Source organism: Chrysemys picta, chromosome 1 (genome assembly GCF_011386835.1).
Source record: "Chrysemys picta bellii isolate R12L10 chromosome 1, ASM1138683v2, whole genome shotgun sequence".
Taxonomy (NCBI): domain Eukaryota; kingdom Metazoa; phylum Chordata; order Testudines; family Emydidae; genus Chrysemys; species Chrysemys picta.
In genome coordinates this window covers 236260253-236284383 of record NC_088791.1, presented here as the reverse complement: position 1 = coordinate 236284383, position 24131 = coordinate 236260253, and the positions used below count along the sequence as shown (strand labels likewise).

Sequence of the window (24131 nt, the reverse complement as noted above, 5' to 3'; positions counted from 1 at the left end):
ATTTTTGAATGCAGTTATTTTTTGTACTTAATTCTACATTTGTAAGTTCAACTTTAATGATAAAGTGATTGCACTACAGTACTTGTATTAGGTGAATTGAAAAATATTATTTCTTTTGTTTCTTTACAGTGCAAATAGTTTTAATAAAAAATAAATATAAAGTGAGCACTGTATACTTTGTCTTCTGTTTTGTAATTGAAATCAATATATTTGAAAATGTAGAAAACATCCAAAAATATTTAAATAAATGGTATTCTATTATTATTTAACAGTGCGATTAATCCTGATTAATTTTTTTAATTGCTTGACAGCCCTATAATTAAGGCAATAACACTGCTGTGTAAAAAGCAAACAAACAGAAGCGGCGGAGGGAGAAGAAAATATGATCAGCAAAACATTTCTCCCTGACCTGCAATAGATTATTGCCTGCATCAGGTGCAAAACTGACAAATATTATTTTTAATATGTTACTTAAAGCAGGGCTCCAAAATGTATCAGATATCAGTGGAAGGATTTGAGGAGGAGGGAACTAACAACGTCTAAGGCTATGTCTATGCCATAGTCGAAGGTGTAATTTGAAGTTTGCGTAGGCATACATGCACTACCTAGCTAGCACAGCTAAAAATAGCAGTGAAGTCATGGCTGCATGGGCTATTACAAGCCCTTCTGGGTCCCCTGGGCCATGCACTCGCGTTGTATGCACTGCAGCCTGTGCTGCCACGTCTTCACTACTATTTTTAGTGAGATACCCACTATAGCTTAATCTAGTTATGTGTAGCTGAGCTGCAGTCACACCTCTGACTGCAGTGTAGACATGGCTTTAGGGTAATTCCCTGGAGAGACGTCCAGCTCCCAACCCCAGCTGCTTGGAAAGGTGAGGGTGCTTGGATTTCTATTCAAGTGCTGGCCCTGCTTGGGGGCTCAGACTTTCATGTCTGCCTCTGACTAGAAGATGTCTGATAAATTTGAATGGCTTCCCACATGTCTGTCTGCTGAAAGACAGAAGGAGCTTTCACACTCTCTTCTCACACCTGAGAGAGCCCGTCTACGCTACTGCTTAAGTTGATCTAACTTGTATCACTCAGGGGTTGAAAAAGTCACCCCCCGATCAACGCAAATTAGATTGACCTAAATGCTGTCTACACCAGTGCTATGTTGGCGGGAGAGCATCTCCCACTGACCTCGCTTCTGTGTCTCGCTAAGGTGGAGTAATTATACCGATGGGAGAGCGCTCTCCCATTGACGTAGTGTGTCTTCACCAGACGTGGTACAGCGGTGCAGATGTGCCAATGTAGCATTGTCGGGTAGACTTGCCCATAGTCTCCTGACTACTCTGTGCCTTCTGCCCTCCTCCTTAGGCTTCCATTTTCCAGGATCTCCTCCCTCTGTGAATAGCTCCAGAGCCCATCTCTGCTGTTTCTCCTAGCTTTTCCAAACAACAGCAGAATGACACCGACAAGATTATTGTTAGTTTTACTACTGCCCTTGGGGTTTTGAATAGTAGAAATGAAAACTTGATGGGAGTCAGTTTTCACTCAGCTGCAGCTTGGCATAGCTCTTAGCAGGAGCTGCAGCACAGGTACTGGAGCAATCTCCCTGCTGACTCAGGTAGATATTTCCTCTAGGGTTCAGTTTCGGAAGTCTGAGTATTGGTTCGCATTTGCTACAATTGGGTGCCATAATATTTTAAATTAAAGCTTAAATTTTGAGTAATTGATACTTACTTTCCTCCTATTCACCAGGGAAAGCTGACAACTTGCCATTGGTGAGTAGGCAAGTAGATTATTCTATGCCCTGTCATAGTCACACAGTCTTCGCTTAAACACATCAGTGCTCCTTGACATCAGCTAAATTGGAGGTTCATTCTGCTAACTCACTACACGCCATAGAACAAAACATACTCAAATTCTCCTTACAGATATTCCTTATGATTTTAAATCTTTTTGCTCTAGTTATACTTTGTCTAAGAACCTCAAATCATCAAGTTTAATTTTACAGTAACCGTTACCTAGTTTAAATAGTTCAAACAGCCCTTAGCCATCTTCTTTCAGGTGAAATGATCCCCAAAGGATTTCCACATGGGGATCAATTCAGAGACTATTTTATACAAAAAGCAATTAATAATAGGGGCAATTTCTGTAAACCACTTGCTGCTCTTAACAAGATCTGCATTTTGAATACAAAAAATGTCCCCCTCATAAATCAAACATATTTCCTTCGGCTTAATTCTGCAGTGAAATCATAATCCTGTGTTAGTGGCATCGGTCAGTTGCATTGGAAATTACTGTGTGGTTACAAACACGGAATTAAGATCCACCACAGTATTGGGACCTGATCCTGAGAAGTGCTAAGCACCAGCTGTTTCCACTGAAGTCAGCAGGTGTTCTGTGGTTCACAGCACTACAGGGAAATGTTTGCCTAAAAAAACAGGCATTGTAGCCTTTAAACTTTTTTTAAAATGTCAGTGGAATAATTTCTGTTATTAATATTAAATCTGAGTTTCAGAGTTAAAACTAGTTGTGTCTTTTACACCTGTATTTGAAATTGTTTTCCAAGGAAATCTTGGAGATTAATTAATAAAACTTAGATTGTAATACAACTGGTCATGTGAACAAAACTAATAGACCTGAAGGCAACAGGAATCCCTGTAAATCAAATAAAATATTTCCCATTTTTTATTAATATTTCTCTTTAACTGTGAGGAAGGAGTGTCACTTCTAAAGAAAAAGAATATCGGTTTGACAGCTGTTACAGCATCTCTTAGATACTACAATGCTTTCATTTTGGATTAGAGACCCACGTTTTCTAGTTATTTTACTTTTGTATTTCTTCTCTTCTGTAGCTGACAGCTCTTATTTGCGGTTTCATTATCAAACTGAGGAACTGCCTGAATGATGATGGATTCCTAAGGCAGCTCTACACCATTGGTCTGCTGGCGCAGTTTGAAAGCCTTTTGAGCACATATGGTAAAGTCACTCTACATGGGACATTATTTATGAATTGACAAGATCAGCTTAATATAGGCCACAGTTGCAAAATGAGAGTGCAGGATTTGGAATAATTTGCAGTTCAGCAACAAAAAAGAATTTTGAACTGAACTATAAAACAAAATTATAGTTTAAATATGTATTCAGCTCTTGAAATAGAAGCTTTTGTATTTCTTTCATTTAAATTATTTATATTTCATAAAATAAGACTGTGGTTACTTGGTCATACTTGTTCTTTTCTGAAGAGAAATGGAATTAAACTCCAACCAAGTTAAGAGGAACTACTTGCAAAATATACAATTTGCACTTTCTTGAACCTCCTTAAATACATAATAGAAAGAGAGACTGAAGAGGTATTAGGAGTATGACACTATGAATAAATCCAGATCTACTCATACTACTGTGCAGTATGGAATTAATGCTTTTTGAACTGATGACAAATTGACAGAATATCATGCTTATGGATATGACCAGCCTCTGAAGCATTTACTAACCTTATTTATCAATGGAAAAAGAACATAAAGTATACTTTAAGATTGTGGCCATGGATGTGTTTTCCATCTTTACCAAGATTCATAAAGCCAGTTAAGACTCCAGTCCTGCAATCAAATCAACGTTTACTTATCTTTGTGTTTGTGGGAGGCTCATTAATGTCAAAGGGTTTTAGCATGGAGGCAAGGGGCTACCCATGTAGATCCAGTTGAAGGATAAGAGTCTCCTACTTCCTTCATAATGCTGGTGAACCCCAATCATTTCAAGTATGTATTTGAGACCGGATAAGAGAAAATTGATTATTCATGGAAAGTAATTACTTCAATCCACTTTTCCGCTTCTTGATTTAGGTGAAGAGCTGGCAATGCTGGAGGACATGAATTTGGGAATAATGGATTTGAGAAATGTAACCTTTAAAGTAACTCAGGCCACATCAAATGCATCTGCTGACATGCTGCCAGTCATTACAGGAAATCGGTAATAATATTAATAAAAAAAAAAAACCTAAACAGAGGAGAAGGGGGGCAGTGGGACTAGAAGAAGGGAAGATAAAAATATACTTGAACCTCAAGTGCAAAACAGCCAATATCTGGATATATTTTACAATCCCAACATTTAAATAGAATGATTTTGAAGCTGATCTTGATTAATTTTTATTTTACAAACAGCTAAACTGAAAAGTGCATAACAAGATGACGCCAGAAAGACGACAAACTTGTTATCATGTGTAAATATTAAGTTGTCCTGGCTTTTCATAATCACAAGGGTTTCAAGCATTTTTGAAGTCTCATCCTTAAAAAAATAAAAAGTCTATTTGAATTAACAAAAGGCTGTTTTCCAATATACACTAGGATTTGTTACAGTTTTATTCTGGTGAGAATAGCAAAGCTTTCACACTGCCAGAACAACCCATTGAATCGGACACTTCAACCTGCCAGCTAGTCAGTTAGGCCACAGTCCTGCTCCTGGCACAATACCAGCAGATCCCTGCACCCATGCGGAGTCTCATTGAAATCAGCAGGACTTTACACGAATGCAGGGATCTGCCCATAGGGAGCTGGGATCAGGATCGGGGCTTTAGCTAGGGAAGGGCAGGACCCTCGCTGAACTAAATGAGTTTCTTTACAATTTAGTTGAGATTTTAACTGATGTGCTTTTAGTCCAATAAGAGAAGGAAAATACAGGATTTTAAACCAATACAAGGGCAAAACAAGATATTGGGGACATTAAATGTAGACATGAGCATGTCTTTTCACCTTCAGTTAGACTACAGAAAATTAAGCACCATTTCTAAAACCAAATTGTAATTTTTGTGGTGTTAGCTTTATGTTGAGGGGAAATTGCTGTTTGTGGTGTTCTGCTTCTGTCCACTAAAAACTGCAAATTTGGCCTAAACAATACTCTTTTCCCCTCCATCCAATGTAAGACAGACTGACTTTTTTAATGTAATATTTTCATAGGCTCCTTAGCACAGTGGTTGAAAGCTTTTTAAAGTATCATTGTGGTCAGAAAAATAACTGTAAAAATTCTGTATTTGTTCTCCCATTGACCTCTGTATCAAATTGCCCATTTTACAAGTACCCCACCCTCCAACCCATAAATGCCAGTCCTGCAAATTCAATCTGGTGCTTGTAAGTCAAGTGGGTTCTTCTTGCTTCTGTCATCATCAGTAATAAACATTTTGAAATCAAAGTTACCAGACTGTTGTTGATGTGTGAGGCACACTAAAATCCAGCTTGTTCTCCCAGAGCTGTGTGCACTCGGCAGTACTAAATCAAATGAAAACTGATTTTTGACAGCAAGGTAAACAGATAAAACACAAAAGGTAAACACATCCAGACGTAAGCTGAGTGCTGCAGTTTTTAAATTGCTTTCTTTTCTGACCAGTACGAAGCTTAAAAGCATTAGCATGTCTCTGATACCCTATTAATAATTTGCTGTATGTTCAGCTATTATTCTTTGCAAAAAGAAATGTCACATTTTTAAAAATACAGATCAGTAAGCAAATGTCTTAGTTGTAATATTTTCCGTTTGTTTGTTTGAAGTGATGGATTTAATGTGAGGATTCCTTTGCCAAGCGCCTTGTTTGATTCGTTGCCCCGGGAGATTCAGAGCGGCATGCTACTGAGAGTTCAGCCTGTTCTTTTCAACGTGGGAATCAATGAGCAGCAAACCCTAGCAGAGAGGTACATATCCAATCACAAAAATTCAAGCTTAAACGATGTGAGATAACCTTTTATCCTGCTGGAAATACATTTCTGCGATGATGGAATACCTTGCTTTCTTGTTATAAAAGAAAATAAATGCTGGATAAATAAAGGCACATATCTTTGGATCAGTGACTACAGCCTCCTCCTTAGTCCTGCTCATTGCTGTTTTGTACCCCTTTTACCTGTCTCTGGCAAGACAACAGGGCAAAAGTTTTCAGCAAAAGTTTCAGATGGTATTTTCCCAAACCAAATTAACTTGAAATTTCCAAATAAATGGGCTTTTAATATTGAAAGATAGAGAAACCAAGATTTTAAGTATAATTGCCATAGCCTGAGTGTGTGTGTATGCACCTACATATAATTTTATTCCTGGAATAAATCTCTTTAGCTTTTTATACTGCACTCCTCACTATCTGAGTAGAGGATTGAACTTTCAGGAATGTTACAGGTTGAATCTTTAAGTCACCATCTCACGCTTAAATGTCAGGGGGGAAAAAAGGGAATAAAGGTATCTCTGGGCTAATGTTGTGCCCTTTTCTCATCTTTAAAGGTTTGGAGACACCTCGTTACAAGAAATAATTAACATGGAGAGTTTAGTTCGGTTGAATTCCTATTTTGAGCAGTTCAAGGAAGTTTTGCCTGATGATTGTAAGTACTCAGTAACTTATAGCAGATAAATCTAGTATTTTTCATTTAAATAGCTGTCTAGTTTGTATCAAATTAATTGTTTAAATGTTGAAACTACTCCAGTATCAATGGCACCAGAGCAGCAATGAAACTCTGTGTTGCAATTTCAGAGTTAAATAGCATTATATAAAATTATTTGCGGCTCACTCTGATTGAACTTTTATCCTTCTATGAGTGATATATTTACTTATAAAATGTATGACCGCTGGGGGAAAATTAGACAAGTGAATATTTTCACAGTTGGTACCATGGCAGAAACTCTGCCTGCTACTATGGTAGTATTCTCCACATGCATGGTGGTCTGTTGTGAGATCAAGACACCACACCCTGTACACACACCATTCCTCCTGTCTTTCCTTTTAAGCTCCTGTGAAATGGTAGCATTTGTAGCCAGTGAGGTTGCTTCAAAGGGTGGAGAACCATTTGCTAGAGCAGGTATTGAGGCTGCAAGTCACAATTCCACGCCGTATGAGGGCAAACTTCTTGTACGTTTTTCTTATTCTTTTATCTGGAGGCAGGAGTATAAGTATATATACATGGAACCATAAAATAAGATAGAAGTCAGTTGGCACAACTTTGAAATCACAACCTTTCCTCATATACAAAAACCATTGGGCTCCAAACCATGTTTATGGGATTTGCATCAGACACATACACACAAAACAAATACATAAGCATTCGAAAGGCCAGTAACAATGCTAGGGAGATCCCTCCTTCCCCAAACTAAGGCATGTTGTCCCCTTCCTCCCTCGCACAGAGGAACATGGGACACTGCCCATCTTTTTAATCACAGTTGGGCCAGATTGCATTCTCAGTTATACTGGATTTATCCTGGTGCAGCTGAGAACAGAATCTGGCCCCCAGTCTCCAAGTTCCCATTAATCCTGTGTAATCACATTCTGTGAAGACTTCACCTACAAAAGGTACATTTTATTTTAATGTAATATTTTGGTGCCACATGTTAAATAATAAAAAATAATTAACTTTCAATGTCCTGTTTTTCTTCTCTCTCTTCATTCTTCTTTATTTTCTTCTTTGTATGAGGAGTCATTCAAGTCATTTTTTCTTCCCTCTCCAATTCCGTCCTCTCTGTTTTGTTCACTCCTCTCCCTTCTCTCTCCCTTAGCTCATTTAATTCTGTCTCCTGCTTTGCTAGCTCACTCTCTCTTTCCTGAACATTCCTTATCCTGCAGTCTGTTTTCCTCCCCCTGCGAGACCAGCTAAGCTAGAAAGAACAGAACAAGTCCTGTCATCTTGTCCACCAGTCTTTATCTTCTTCTGATCTTCCCTAGTCTCTTTCTAACACTCACTGCAGCTCCATCTTTTTTTCATTGTTCCTCCCCTTACCTTCAGAGTGTTCTCTCCTCTCCCACACCTCTCTTGTTTGTGTCCTTTGTAGGGCTGGAAGGAGGTATGATACTTTCAGAATTAAAACCCTGGGACACCTCTGTGATAGTGTCTTTAGCATGGTGAAATAGTCATTCAAATGACAAAATTACATCTTATTGTAAAAAGTGGGGTCTGGTGCCATTCTTCCAACTTCTACCTCAATACCATCATGTACATATTTTCTGCGCTAGAAGCTTTCTTACAGTAACTTAATGTTCTGAGTAAGTTTATCTTGAAACATTGAAAAAGTGTCACTAATATGCAATCTGAGCAAAAGAACAGCTTTGATAGTGTCTATACCCATTTGGCTTTTCTCTTCACTCCAAGTACTATTCATCACACTGGATATCCTGCCACTGGACTGTTTGCTCTGTGTTTACCAGGAATAAAATCTGCTTGGTATTACAATACATCTTGAACAACTGTTTTGTGATTATATATTAACCAGATACTCTGATTAGTGATGTGAAAAATTGGGAAATTTCAGGTGCCTCAAAAGAAGTTTCTGGGACATCCTATGAAAAGCTGGGGTAAAACCAGATGTATGCTTACAGGAGGGAAGGAAGTGAGGGCAGTTCTCTTTCTGCTTCTGTTCCAAGCACATAGTGGTAGTATTTGAGCAGGGTTACAAGCTGAAACAGGCACTATTCTCCATGAGCCCATGCCCAGCTCAGGCAGAGCAAGGAGAGTGTCTAACAATTTTCCCAGCTGGCGTGGGGCTGCAAAGCAGATGGTTGGTATCAGCAACTACGTAAGTGCAAAGGACGAGTCTATTGGGGAAACTGCTGGTCCTTTGTTCAAGGGAAGGAGTGCTCTGGGAGCTACAAGATCACTTAAATGGAGACTCAGGAGGAGTCAAGCAGGGTAAATGCGTCCCAAAAGCAACTTCTCTGCTTTTCTCCTATTGTCAGAAGAAACTTCTTGCAGGACCCTCCAGACTTGTAGGATCTAAGCACCTCAGGATTTCTGAAGCATGAATTACTCCTGGTTGGAGAGAGGATATGAAGTGTGTTTCTCCTCCATTTTATCCTCTTGGCCTGTTGAGAAACATTTGGAATGGCAGCCTGTACACCCTCCCCACAGCAGGCAGTCTCTCTGTGTAGGGAGCCAGCAGGGCAGACCATTAGGAATAGCTATTCTCACCGCTTGCTGGTGCCTTGGTACCATCTGAGAGAAGAGACGTGGTCCAAAAACTGAATCACATGGTTCACAGCATGTTTATTTTGTCAGATAATAATTCTCTAACAGTATAAATCACCTCATTTATCCAGATGCAGCTTTAGGATGCGTACTATGTGTACAATTATGTAATAATTGCTGTACAGGACCTTGATACTTATGTACTAAATGATATATAATGCTTGGATTATGAATAGAGGTGACTATTGAAATTTCCATGGCATTTTGAAGGGCTGTCTGTTTCCTTCAGTAGGAGTCTAATCAAAGACCTTAATTAATTTGAGTTCAGTACTAATAAACAATCCACAGAATGCTGAGTCCTGCAGGGAGAATGCCTCGCGTCACTCAGTGAAGGCTTCTCTGACCAGCTGAGTGAGGCTGACAGGAATTTGAAAGTTTGTGGATACTGTGATGTTGGACATTGAAGGGAGGGCAGAATGTAAAATGAGATTTCCAGAATTCTTGCAGGAACCGGTGCAATCCGCTATGGCCTCTTGAGGAGGGAAATATGACACCCAACATATAGGATAGTAAAACCATCCTGTTTTTCCTGTGTGATTACTTTGCACTCGGATTCTGATTTCCCGGAGACTGAAATTCTGTGAATATATATATGCAGTTTAGTTTAGCTTTAAATGAAGCTTTAATTTGGGTTGTTAATAGTGCTAAGTATTTCAGAGTTGCAAAGCTCTGATGAGTTGAAGAGAACATGGCTGAGGTTCTAGCTGGTACATGTAACAGTTCAGCTCGGCCCTGAGAAGTTATAGTTGTGTAATCAATGGCCACTAACGAGTAGGAGTTGTTTTTATTTTGTAGGCCTACCTCGATCTCGTAGTCAGACGTGCCTGCCTGAACTGTTAAGGTTTCTGGGACAGAATGTACATGCAAGAAAAAATAAGAATGTTGATATTCTTTGGCAAGCTGCTGAGGTATTTATCATTCTGATTATTGCCACGCTCTGATTGTCTTTTTTTGTACATGTACAGTATATACTCCCCTTTCTTCTTTCAAGTTTATTTTTGTAACCCATATTTCCAAATTTCCCAGTTGTCTTGCAAGTAGATTTTTAAGTGTCCCCTACCTCAAGTCTCTAAGGTCGGAAAGGAAAGTATCCACTTTTAAATCCAATAAATTCTTCACACGGATGTTAGAGGGTGTTTTGGTGGAAGGGTCGGAAGATGTCTTTCTACATGGACTCTTGCACCATTCTCCTCTGGCCTATAGAATAATAGAGACCAGTCTGACAAGCAGATGTCAGAAATCACTAGATTAAAAATGTAAAACACTATCTAAAAGCTCTGTGCAAAATTAAAGACAAATCTTATTATCATCTTGGTGAAATGTCTTTCCAAAATATTTTTTTCGCACAACACCAGTAACTAAAGGTACAGTGGTTCCATCACGCTGCCTCTAATACTAATACTTTTGACATCAAAGATCTAAAGTGTGAGCTGATGCAAAATGCAATTTGTATTACAAGGGGGCTTCGGGAGAGGGAAAATAAGTGTGTTCTCTTAGCCAGAGTGTTTCCCACAAAGAAGAAATGATGAATTGTATATCCCACTTCTAGATATGCCGGAGACTAAACGGTGTTCGATTTACAAGTTGTAAAAGTGCCAAGGACAGGACAGCCATGTCAGTGACCCTAGAGCAATGTTTGATCCTGCAGCATGAACATGGAATGGCTCCTCAGGTCTTCACCCAGGCACTGGAGTGCATGAGGAGGTAAGAGTTGGACTGCTCACTAGTCACTTATTCCTAATTCAGGATCCATGTAAACTGCAGATGAGTGGTTGTCTCTTTTTGGGAAAGGATCAGTTCCATCAAAAAATAAAGTAAAATAAACCCCTCAGACTATAGCTGGCTGTCAGATCCTCTCTCTTTCAATCTTAAATTCCTTGACCTGTGCAAAGTAAAACTGATTATTGCCAAATTTGCACAAGGTGCTCTTTAAGGGGCAAGAAACCATTTGTAACCTTAGTTTTCAACAATGTATTGGAAGTGTTCAGAGAAGCACATAAGAGAGACCTTTCAAACAGACTGTCAGTGCTAAACTACCAGTTGAGCATAGAAGACTAATGCCCACTTGAAAGTCACAATGATTGTGACATTCCCTTGGCTCCCATTATGGTGCTATCTTTTTAATTTAGTTTTTGATCAGGAGGTTTTCTCAGAGATGACCTCTCTGTTCTTTCTTATGTGAAAGGTACACATCTGCAGGTTGCACTGGTTTGCTATGCTTACTCCTTAGCAGTGAAACAGTTTGCTCACTGGGCAAATTGTCATTATGAGTGTTTCATGATACAGCAACCAAACCCCATCAAAACCTGTCAGTGTTCTGTTGTCATATCAATTTAACAATGTTCTGTATTCTGAAGCAGCAGACATGTTTGCCGAGTTAAATACTAAAAAAAAAAATATTTGTTTATTGTTGTTAAATGCCTTGTTTCAAGCACTGCTGGAAAACTCCGTATTTCACATACCAAAAGAAAGGATAAGAAATCCAGTTTTAGTCTCTATTAATGTAGTTCAACAATGCTGTTGAGTCCTGTTTTTGACATTCACTCTTACTGAACGTACTGTACTGTGTGTCTTCTCACCAAATTCTCTAAAGTGTTCAATTCTCTTATCCTTTCTGTATGTTTTTGCTATTTGACCCTTTCTTAATCTTCAATTGACTACAAGAAAATACTTTACATGATAGCAGCTACAGCCTCTTACTCTGGTAAATTTTGTTTTTTAAATGATCTCACTCCTAGATTTGGTTGGTTGCCTGTAGTTTTTCTTTTTCTCACTTAGTTAATGGCTTTGTGATACTGGACTCATTCATGCTATGTATGAAACCTGTGCATTTAGAGACAAGTTATCCCTTGATGTTAGAAGCTGAGGTATCTTGACACAGCACCTTAAGTAGTAAAAAAGTTACAAAGTACTATATGGCAGAAATTCTGTACACAATAGCAAACAAAAGGCCAATAAAGCCAGACACCTCCAGATCCGAAGTCTGACTGTCATCCAAGGTATTTGGATCTAATCTCCGTCAGCAGTATAATTCCTTTTTAGTGTAGCTAAGTTGGATCTTTTCAGTGGTACTAACCGTCATTAAAGGATAACATGGAGGGAAATTGATCTGTTTTTAAAGTAAAATTTTGCAGTTAGTCTTAGGTCACATTCAAGTGCCAGATTAGTGAAGAACTTTCCTCCTCCATTTCTCTCTTTCCTTTGTAGAGTTATTCTCTCTATCAACATTCCACTTTGTCAAATGAAACACATACTATTAGGCATAATCTAGTATGTTCCAAATGCAGAATTTTTTGCTCTTTAGGAGTGTCTGCATGAGCCTGGGATAAGTCTAACTGACCTGGATGCCAGTGGTATTCAGTTTTATATGACATGAGTTGATAAAGAGGTGACTTGCTATGGCCTGATCTTCCCTAGAAAATTGTCAACTTAATTTTGTTGCTCGGAGAAGTGAAAAATCCACATCCATGAGTGGTGTAGTTAAACTGACCTAATCCCCAGTATAGGCAGCGCTAAATCGATGGAAGAATTTTTCTGTCAACCTAGCTACTGCCTCTCGGGGCAGTGGATTACCTAGGCCGACAGGAGAACCCCTCCTGTCAGCGTAGGTAGCGTTTACGCTAAGTGCTACAGTGGCGCAACTGCAGTGGTGCAGCCATGCCGCTGTAGCATTTCAAGTGTAGACAAGCTCTACGTCTCCTGTGCTTTCGTTCTTTCTTTTTCTTTTCCCTTTCCCATCCTTCTCTTCATTTTCCGTTCTCTGGTTTTCAACCTTGATGTACGTCTTCCTGTCACTTTCAGTGCTTCTTCTTCCCTCCTTCCTTCTTCTTTACCCTCATGTTGTTTTCTCTCTCTCCTTCCTCATATTCTGTTTCTTTTCCTCTCATTCCAAGATCAAAAAGCTTTGCCTTGTCCCTCACCCAACCCATTCAGTCTAATCTCTCTCTCTGACACTGATCACATTTTCCATTCAGTTCTAGCTCTCCGTTCACTGCCTCCCCTACTCCCCAGCATTCTCCCTCCATTTATTTTGCCCCCAATACATATTGATTCCCACCCACTTATCCCAAATATGTTCACCTTTTCGTACCCTAACTTCACATATACACTCCTCCTCAGTCCACCACCATTCTTCACCAGCAGCAGGCCATGCAGGGGAAAGTTGCTTTGGGCATGTTTCTATGCCTACTCTCTTTCCAAGGGTTGGGCGGACACAGAGATATTCCTCTGTCCACCTCATTCCTGCTTACCTGAGGGACCTCCAGGAAGTTTCTAGCTGCCAAAGAGAGTTGAGGTTGCTCAGCACCTTGCACAGAGGCACTTGTTACTCACAAGATTAGGCCCCAAAATTGCAGGTGTTTGTGGCTTTGCGCATTGAAAAGGACAGTAGTAAGAACAGAATAGTGATCCAAAATGAAGAGCTGGGCTGAGAAACCTCAGCTAACTTGGACAGGTGTTCTCTGCTGTTGGCCCTCTTTGCTCAAAAACAGTCTGGGCAGTGAGGATCCATTTTGAGACGATTATTCTGAGATCTGGGGATTCCCCCACTGCCCATGTCCGCAGTTGCATAAATCAAACACTGCCCAAATGTGTGTTTTGAAAAGCATTTTGAGAACAAGTAGAATTCATTTTGAAGCACAATATCTGGTCTGTTGCATTGTAACAGACAGATCAGAGGCTGTTGAATTAGTTCACTGCAACTCACATTGAAGCATGTTTGAAAGGGTCAAATACTACAATGGTTATTCATGTTCAGGTTGCTTTTCTAAGCTCCATTTCTTTGCAGCATGTGGAAGCATGGCAGGGCAGCATGGAATATTGCTTGGCCAATTGAGAGAATGAACATGGAAAACCATTCTTGTTCAACCTACATGTATTTCTTTTCAGTAGACTACAGTATTTATTTTTCTCTTTTTATTCTCTTTCTCTCTCCTTTTATCTGTAATTGTGGTGATTTTTTTGGCATTACTCCACTCTTCCTTTACTCCATGTTTTGATTTTGTTGTGGCTTCTTCCATGTTTTTCATTTCACTTCTTGGTCACCTTGTTTTCCCATCTCTTTTGATACATTTGTTGCATGTCTGCCTTCCTTTCTGTTTTATTTTCCCTTCTCCCAAACTTCTTCCTTTTCACAGCATTGGAACACGGGAGGTAGTCACCCAGAAGAACTTGAGTGGCTTGGTGCCCATCCGAGATTTCGGGCTAGACGCCAGCCTCCTCTACTCTTTTCCTTTACTAGCTCTGAGCCCCAATTTACTGATTGTGTGGCTGTTTCTGAGCGTAGCATACCTGGTGGCCCGATTACGTTGCAAATGAAGACAAGCTTAAAAAAAAACAAAAATAGATAAAAGTGCTTAAATATGTATTGCCACCTGATACCTGCTGGACAAAGGAATGTGTCATAGCAATGTCTGCCAAGAATTATTATTATGCCTTACAATTTTACGTTTATATTGTACTAAACTGTAAATATACATCAAATTATTTTATCAAGAGGAATTGTATTGAAAGTTTAAACCACTGTTATGCTTTCAGTGCTTGTAACATAGTCTGAAGTTGGCTGTTACCTCGTTACTTTAGCTGGCCTGAAGATCAGTTTCTCTTACCAAATATTTCTCTTACATTCAGATCTAAGAGTCTCTCTCATATATACAGTTTTGTGTTACTTGTTTCATGTATTCCAGAGAAAGGAACTCTGTCTGAAAGAATTTGTATCTTTTTGTATAATCTTTAAGTGTATGCTAACCTTGCCTTTCATTTTTATGAGATATGAAGAGAAAAATTTAAAATAAATAGGTGGGGTTTATAACAGATGTAACTAGATAAACAAATCTGACACTTTCTACTTCCATTTCAAAGCATAATCGCTAAATTACAGTAGTAAACAGTTTCCAGAACCCATAATCTTGTTCCTTTCTCGTTTAAATTTATTTCAATAGCATATACTGTACCCGCTCAAAAAAAAACCCCTTGAATTGCAGTGTACTGCATGCAATATTATTCCATTATGTTTACAGGTATACATTTTTGTAGCCTATTTAAGTGAATGACTCTCAGAAAAGGAGAGTATGTAGTAAAAATAGACTGATAGTGATTCATTGTCCATTTATTCCTCCTTGGGAAAAGATGCTCCATTTTTAAATAATAAAAAAGAGAATTCTGAATCAGGATAATAACTTATAAATTAATTATGTTGACATTTTAATATACCAGACAAGAAAAGAGGTATATTAGTTAGCTCCCTTAGCATGGTTACACTGAACTACAAAGCCAAAGCATTTGGGTTTTGTGCAGTGACAATAGACAAAATATTATTGTTATTTCTATTCTTTAATATTTGCTATGTGCACAGATATTATGGTTATGGGAGCCACATAAGGACCTAGGTAGGTAAATAGATGACAGTGAGTTAATATGTAATTTCTATCATTATTATAATTAGCTCAAATAGGCAAATAGCAGCATTCAGAAAGCCTATATAGCTGTAACTGTTATATTCATTTTGTTGTTTTTTAGAAGCATTTCTGACCAGTAATAATGCAAGATGAAAAAGCAGCTATGTAATTTTGAGGTTAGAATAGACTCTTAAATTCAGGAAATGTTTAATTTCCTGTTATAAATAAATCAGAAAGTACATGGCTATATTTTCTTGTCTTCACCAAATCAGATTGTACAATACAATGTCTCCTGATTTCCATCCCCTCCCTCATCCCAAATACCCTCTTACCTTTTTTTTTTTTTTAAAGGTGAATCTATTTAAATTTATATTTCATTTTTATAAAAAAAAAAAAAAAACTGGAGTGAGTTTGGGAAAGCTTATTGCTGATGAAATTGAAACCATGGCACGCCAGCAATGGAAAATACAAAGCTGATTGGTGGCAGGTGTAAATTACTCTGCCACTGCATCTCAGTCCTGATCTTCACACACTTCTGATTCCAGCCTTATTTGTCCCCTGAACAGCCTGCCTTTTGTGCCAAATTCTGTGTTTTTATTATGTGAATAAGTATCCAGTACGGACAAAGGCCTTGATCCAGCAAAATGCTAAGCACACTAGCCCAATCTAACAAGTATGTGCTTAACTTTGAACATGACTAGCCCCATAGAAGTCAGTGGGAATATTCATGTGCTTAAAATTAAGCATGTTTAAATGCTTTGCTGGACTGGGACCAACATGCTCATCATCTTGCAAGATTGAACTCTAATTTAAGAAGCTGATTAGTCTCACTTTGGGTGAAACCCTAGGCCTGCTTAATTCAATTTCATTTCTTTGTGCCTAGATTTCATCCTTTGTGACCTAGCCTATATTTAAACTCAGGTCTCCAGAGCTGAAAAGCTTAGTGCATGCTGCCAACATGCCTCGACCAGAAGAAACTAATTCTTCACAAAAACTATCACATAATTAAGTTAAGATTCTGGTTCTTCACTAAAGTCTCAGTCTTGCACAGTGCCAAGTGCCTGAACTCCCAATATACTCAGCGGATGCTCAGTTGAGGAAGCTCAGCACTTCATAGGACTACTTGACACCTTGCTCGATCCGAACCCTTGCGAAGGATCTCTAATGAGGAGATGGCTGTTATGTCATATCAATGACAGTGTAATAAACATAAGTGCCATTAGTTGAGATGTATTAAGCAGCACAAGATCTCCATTCTTTGCATTTTAGAACACCTTTTAGTAACTTTGGGTGGTGGCATGAAGGAGCAATACTGTACCTTTATAATTAAGCTGGTTACCTTTGGGCAGGAGGTTTCACATTCATTTAATTAAATGTTGACAGGTACTAGGGTTAAGGTGCGATATATTTTAATTAATTTAAGGCAAACATAACCCCTACATTTAAGGTAAAAATAACAATTATTGTTATGCCTTTGCGGTCACATATCAAAATATATTTTAGATCATATTTAAGATAATATTAAAAGTAGGACTAAAGCTAATAAAATTAAGGAAGTTGGTGTAGTATCTGTTACCAACTCATTCAGTTGTGTCTAGGAATCTCAGTGTGAAATAAGGATTTATGTTCACTATTAGGTCACGTAAGAAAATGTGACTCGTGAATTAATATTTCTGGTCACCATTGTTTCCAGTCAAACAGTAAGCCATGTCCTCAGCTGGTATAAACTGACATAGTTCCATTGAAGTTGATGGTATATAGCAGCTAAAAAATCTGGCACAGAAGATATGTGATGGCACATTATATCTTGTCTTCACATTCACAGGAGGGGAAAAAAGCCCTTGCAGCACCATCACTATGACTCACTTCAGACGTGCAATAACTAGTCATGATGGGATGAATTCTGAACAGTGCTAAACTTACCATTGAATACCCTAACTTTCTGGTTTGTGTCCCATGCTACTGTCCCTTTGTGACATTACCCAGGGTACAATCTGGACTGTCGAACAGCTTAATTCTCTAGCCTGGGGTGTCTTTTATCCTTCTTTGCTGTCAGAACATCCACTCCTGGTCTGCTCACCCAGCTGTCAGTATTCAAAATCACTCCCAGATAAATTACATGAGCACTCTGACCAGTCATTCATGAATTACATATAGGGCAACACCCACAAATTCTTAGTCCCAGCCTTGTTCCTCCAGAAATGTGCATCTTGTACTGCTCAGTAGCCTTCTGTACAAGCTCATAGGAAGTCTCATTTCATCAAAGGAAAATGATAATGTACCACCCTGGTTATCCCAAATGGAGTTTCGCACACACTGTAATCCAAACACACTGGTTAAGATAAAACAATAAGATAAGTTTATTAACTACAGAAAGATAGTTTTTAAGTGATTACAAGTGATGATGCATAAAAGTCAGGATTGGTTACAAAATAAAATAAGAGTAAAATGCAAGCTAATGCCTAACTTAACAAGCTAAGTGAACTTAAAAGCAAAAGGTTTTGTCTCACCATACGCTGCACTAAATTTCACAGGCTGGGTCTCCTTTCAGCCTGAGACGCTGCCCCCTTAGTTCAGTTCTTTGAGAATGGTTGATGTTATGAGCAGAGATGAAGGAGGAGAGAGGTAAATGGGAGGCCACAGTCTCTCATTCTTATACCACCCTCTCCTCTTTGAGGATTGCCCCCAGCTGGAGTGCAGGTGACAAGTAGTCTCTTGTGGACATGAGATCTGACTCATCCCTGTGATGGAATGTAAATTTCTTATTCACACCTTCCCATTGCTGAAGAATGACTGCTTAAGCAGGTGATAGCTCTTTAACACCTGGCTGGGGTGTCAGTGTGTCTTTGTCTCTGAAAAACTTTTTTGAGCCTGCTTTTCTTAACCTTGGAACATGTATAACAATGCTATACAGCCAAATCTTATAACTTCACATACAATGTTGATACACACATTTTACCAGGACAATAATGATCAGCAAACAATAATGTTCAGCAAATTATGAGTTTTCAACTGATTTCACAAGGCATACTTTGTATAAAATGTATCCTAGTCTTGTAAAAGTGGTGAACATAATAATATCGACCATTGCACAATTAAACTTAATGTTTTAATTACAATTAAAAAAAATTGTCCGAGAAAATGAAAGCAAATCCTTTATGGAAGTGTATTTTAATGGCTCCTTTGAAGCAATTCAAGTCCATGACATGAAAATATATTCAAGAAATTTTCACAATATATCTCACTCACTTAATTGGCTGTAACAACTTTTGCAGCATTTTGTACACACACAAAGTAATGGTGTAATGTACATATTGGGATCCATACTATAAAAAATAGTTGCTTCACATTTGTAGTAGGCAATCCTCAAACTTTAAATAGAGTGGCTTTAGGCGACAAACTTAAGAATACTAAATGCATTTAAAATAGTCAAGAAATAATAAAATTACAACGAATTTAATTAATCAAAATCAAACAAGCCCAGCAATGAGCATAAGCCAATGTTGGAAGAAGATTTTTAAAGGTAAACAAACCCCAAAGCAACCTTTTAAATTAAGTCACTATGGTTTATCTGGGGTATGTTACATGCTGCTTTACATCTGTCTTTAAAACAGGAAAAATATAGCGTTTCAGCCATAAGATGGTGGTATGTACATTTTGCCATCAAGCTAGAGCATTAAATCATTATCATTATCCATTTTTACCTTCTGTAGTAGAGAGAGAAGAAAACATTCTCATGAGAATCTAAGTTAACTTGTAACCTACATTTTTTAAAAAGTGCTTCCTCTTTGTAAGTCTGTTTTTGGAAAACAAGGATTTTACATACAATGAAAGGGACTTTGCAGTAGATTTCAGAACCATTATCTAGAAGTCTTATAGCTGGGGTAGCTTTCATTATAGCAGAGAGCCTCCTCATGGTATGGAGCAACTGCATAGCAACATTAGGTTTGCAATCTAAACTCTGAACAGTTTTGTGTGATGACAGTACATGGAGCCAATCTTTTTTTGCATCCATACATGCTGTTTTAGGATTTAGATTCTGCTAGTACAGTTTGTTAATTTTCAAATTAATTTATGCATGCAAAGTTATCTGAAAAGTCATTATTTTTGTATTTACTCTTTAAGTAAGCTTTGATAATACTGGCATACAGGGGACAATAAAATTATTTAAAAAATTCTGTTCAGAGATCAGCAGTTTTTCTTTTTCAACTTAATTTACTAACAAATTAGCAGAACTGTATTTCAGCAGGTTTTTTTTTATTCCATGTGCAATGAAATGGCATTTAAACTTCACAGTAAAAGTACCCTGAAATACATGAAACCATCTCAAATATAAAAGGTTTGTTCCATTAGATACACTGCTGCTTTTTAGAAATGCAAAACTAGCAATTAAACATAGCATGTGTCCATTCTATGTGCTTCTTAATAGCATTGTTTAATGATCCACCATTTTTAATATTTGCAATGGCAAATGATCCAAACATGCATTGAAACTAATCAACTTTTTTTAATGCTATGAAATAACCAGTTCATTTCATCTTAGTTTAAGTCTTTTATTTATTTATTTTCCTTTTTACTGCTGTCATTTTTTTTGTGCTTGTTTTTTTCCCCAGTGAGGGTTGTCGAAGAGAAAATACAATGAAGAATGTTGGATGTCGCAAGTATGCATTTAATTCCCTGCAACTGAAGGCTTTCCCAAAGCATTACAGGCCTCCAGAAGGAACTTATGGAAAAGTTGAAACATAAGCATATTGCGTCCTGTAATTAGCTGTTCCATTAAAACACGGGGATACACTCTAGTTTAATATATGAATTTGTCATCAAGACCAGATAACCAATTTTTGTACATTTCACTAGGTTATATTGAGCATGTTACTTTATTGAATTGGAATCTGTGAAGATTATTCTGACACCTTAGTTTGAGATTAGCTTGATGAGACTCTGCCCATTTAAATAGCCTTCAGTGTATGTAAAATGCACAAATACTGGAGCACTGAATAATTACCTAAATGGAAATAGCTTGGTACCTCCAGGATGGTCAAGGACTTTATGAATGGCGTTTAGGCAGGTGTTTCACATAACATCTTTTTATACTGAGTTGACTTGAGATTAAGCTTTTCATAATACTTTTTAAAACTGAGAATAAAACCTCAATGTTGTAAATAGTAAATTAATTGGACCCTGGGCAGTCTGATGAGTGTAGAATGAATTGTTACAATCAAGCAACAACGGTTTAATTTTTAAAAAAGAATGTCAGCACAATAAAAGTCAGGAGCTTAAAATGTTTTACTGTGTATATATAATGCTATCTTTCATACATGGAGTTAGTAATGTACAAGGCCAGATACTGACATGAAGTCCTATCCTGCTCCAACTTAATCCAAAGTTCCCATTGACTTCACCAGGATCAGGATTGGACCCACAATCACCTTATTTGATTTCAGAAACTTTTTAAATTTTTCGAACACTTATGTGATTGCATTTGATTAGTGGTGAGTGCTAACAAACAATATTGTAAAATTCAAATACAGTTTTATCCCCCCATTACTTATAGTAACTTATAGTATAACAGGCAAGTCAGTAAATTTCATGGTATTGTGTATTAAGTAACACATTTTTCCATGGCTTTTTATATCACTTCAGGTCAATCGTGTTAGAATCTGAAATTTTTTTGATGATATTTTCCAGACCTGCTAACTCAATAATGCTCTGTAAATGCCCACCACTGCCCAATCATTCCATAACAAACAATTGTTTCTGTTTAGCATTGCATTTTGCCCAGCTGAGCTCTGTCAGAATAATGTGCAGGGATTATGATTATCATAACATATATTTCTGGTGAATCTAGCAATGTCAATACAAAGTAACTGTTAATGTGTTAAAATGTCATACTTATTCCATCTCATGACTAAGGTGACCAGATAAGAAATGTTCAACAGATCTCCTTGAAAATAGTCTCTGTAAAGGGTATGCATTCTAAAAAATGAATGTAAACATTAATTTCCAGATTTTATCAGGATTAATCTTCCCTAGCCACATTTAGCCCAATATACAATAGTCAAGTCCTCCTTCCCCCTTGGATTCTAAGGAAGTAGGCTTTAGAATGGGAAATACGGTCAGTTTATTCAGAATAGAATAGCAACAGCCAGGTATGTATGTGGCAGTTCCTTATTTCTTTCTCTGTCTTCCTGGTGTTTGTCTGTGTTCTCGCTGCTCTATCAATCATGTTCATTCTGCTCCCATATACATTTGGGGGTTTTAAGTACCGTGGTTTTCACGTTTTGCTTTTTGCAGTTCCACATTTAACAGTGTGTCACACATGCCAGTTAGACTGTTTTGCTGAACTAGCTTTTTATTATTATTTCAGCCTTACTAAGATAACAAAATGGTGAATATTGTGTAAGATATGCATATTTCTAGAAGTCTGTAAAAAGTATTAATTCTGCCCCTGTTTTGAATAATTAATTTATGGCTATAGCAGAAACAATCCTTGGGAACTCCACTGGCTCTGTTCACCCCAAATGAAACAACCTGTGTTTTGTTTTTTGACAATGTGTAAAACAAATACATGTAAAAAAAAATTTTCAGTAAGGGTCCTTTGGATTTATATTACTCCATTCATTCTGTTAAACCTGCAATCCCTATTCCTTTATTAAATGCCACATTTCTTTTTATGTAATCTGTACTCTGTAGAACTCAGAGTTTCTCACTGGTGACATTTAGTTGATCAGTTTATTTCATATATTTTTCAATCATGTAGTTAAGCATATATATATAAATTCTTACATTGTTACACAGGAACTCTGTGTTCAATTTTGGAGGGGGAATAATGCAAGAGAGTTATTACAAAAAGAACAGGAGTACTTGTGGCACTTTAGAGACTAACAAATTTATTAGAGCATAAGCTTTCGTGGACTACAGCCCACTTCTTCGGATGCATATAGAGTGGAATAAATATTGAGGAGATATATATACACACATACAGAGAGCTGTAATTGATATGCAAACTAGACACAATCAACTCAGGATTGAATAAGGACTGGGAATGGCTGAGCCATTACAAACATTGAATCTATCTCCCCTTGTAAGTATTCTCACACTTCTTATCAAACTGTCTGTACTGGGCTATCTTGATTATCACTTCAAAAGTTTTTTTTCTCTTACTTACTTGGCCTCTCAGAGTTGGTAAGACAACTCCCACCTGCTTATGCTCTCTGTATGTGTGTATATATATCTCCTCAATATTTATTCCACTCTATATGCATCCGAAGAAGTGGGCTGTAGTCCACGAAAGCTTATGCTCTAATAAATTTGTTAGTCTCTAAGGTGCCACAAGTACTCCTGTTCTTTTTGCGGATACAGACTAACACGGCTGCTACTCTGAAACCAGAGTTATTACAATTACTAGAGCTGTTCACTAGTATTATGGAGTCCTTAATAATTAAATCACTCTAAATTATAGTGACCTTTATTTATTTTGTATACACACCAAATCTAAATGAATTCCTAAACTCTTTATGTGCATGCTTTTTGCTCACCTTTTTAAAGCAGTGGAACACCAAACTTAAGTACTGCATTATTTTGTGGAGAATATTCCAATTTCTATATACTTCATGTAAAGCATCATTGTTCGGCTAATATTTTATATATACAACATTGCTATTACATGCACATAAATAGGCTTGCTTAAAGGGCATATTGAACAGTAGGATTTTGAGCAGTTCATCTAAAAAGAAAAACTGTGAAACCTTAACTAAACATAGAGGAACCTTCACTTGAGAGTTTAAGATTTTCTGTTGCACAGGAAAGACATTAAGGATTATTGTAAAATGAAGGTCTGTCTAATGTTCTTTTTGAATACATTTTTTAAATTATAAAACATACTAAGGTTAAAAAAATGTTGCCAGGTATGTTCTGTGTATGTTCTGTGAAAGCACCCACAGCACAGTTGCCTTTTGTTTCATTTATATATGTAAAGTTATTGTATAATACAATACTGTTTTGTCCCAACACCGTTGTATTTGCCAGGCTTTGTGCACTGAAATATTTTTATTTATTTGGTTTTGGGCAGTATTAATATATCATAAACATATGGTTAGTGTTTTATATATTCCTAGTTCATCCAATCCATGTATGCTGTAAATGTGCTCGTCTTTAGGATGAAAAACAATAAAAAAACTGACAAGAATATTGAGATGGTGACTTGTTTTTAAATGCATCAGTTTAAGATAAATTAAATCAATACTTTCAAGGTCTTTGGCTCCAAACTTGACCTATCTGATAATATTTATCTAATGGGGAAGGCACTGGATCTTTTATGGATATGTTTTACACATTTATATGAATAAAATGGAGCTATTTATTTTTTAGATCTTGCTAAAACACTGTGTACACCATAGAAGAATAGCTGTCAGTGTAGTTAAACCAGATACAAATTTGGTCCAATATTCTGGGTAGACTCCACAGTGACATTTAGCAACAAGCTAAATGAGGTGGTTTATGCCACCGCATCTCCACAGTTTCTCTAATAACTTCCCAATCCATCCTCACTCTGCTTGCTGCTTCCCTTCTATTATATAATCTCTTCTCTTCTTGTTCCTGCTTCCACTGCAGCCAGCTCGGCTCTGGAACAACTTTGCCTATTTGATCCCTCCCTGTTTCCTCTGCTACTTCCCTGCCCTGAATAGACTGGCAGTCATTGTCTACATAGTACAAACATTCTGCTTGCAAGTCCCTTTCCTCACCATCCATATGAATTAGATCTTGAGGGG

General features: G+C 37.5%; 1 protein-coding gene across 42 annotated transcripts in view; it reads left to right on the top strand.

The window, feature by feature from the left end:
- Positions 1–23548, top strand: part of INPP4A (inositol polyphosphate-4-phosphatase type I A) — a 192388-nt gene extending 168840 nt beyond the window's left edge. For 31 of the 42 annotated variants that reach the window (XM_065591524.1, XM_065591510.1, XM_065591476.1 and 28 more), the window contains 7 exons: positions 2843–2966; positions 3830–3956; positions 5525–5665; positions 6240–6337; positions 9761–9873; positions 10515–10669; positions 14101–14306. In XM_065591524.1, coding sequence (XP_065447596.1) covers positions 2843–2966; positions 3830–3956; positions 5525–5665; positions 6240–6337; positions 9761–9873; positions 10515–10669; positions 14101–14281 — 939 coding nt within the window. In that variant the 3' untranslated portion in view covers positions 14282–14306. Of the gene's footprint in view, positions 1–2842; positions 2967–3829; positions 3957–5524; positions 5666–6239; positions 6338–9760; positions 9874–10514; positions 10670–14100; positions 14307–19973 lie in introns of those variants that run through there. The other 11 variants (XM_065591531.1, XM_065591528.1, XM_065591506.1 and 8 more) reach the window with 1 other exon arrangement.
- The last annotated feature ends 583 nt before the right edge of the window (positions 23549–24131 follow it).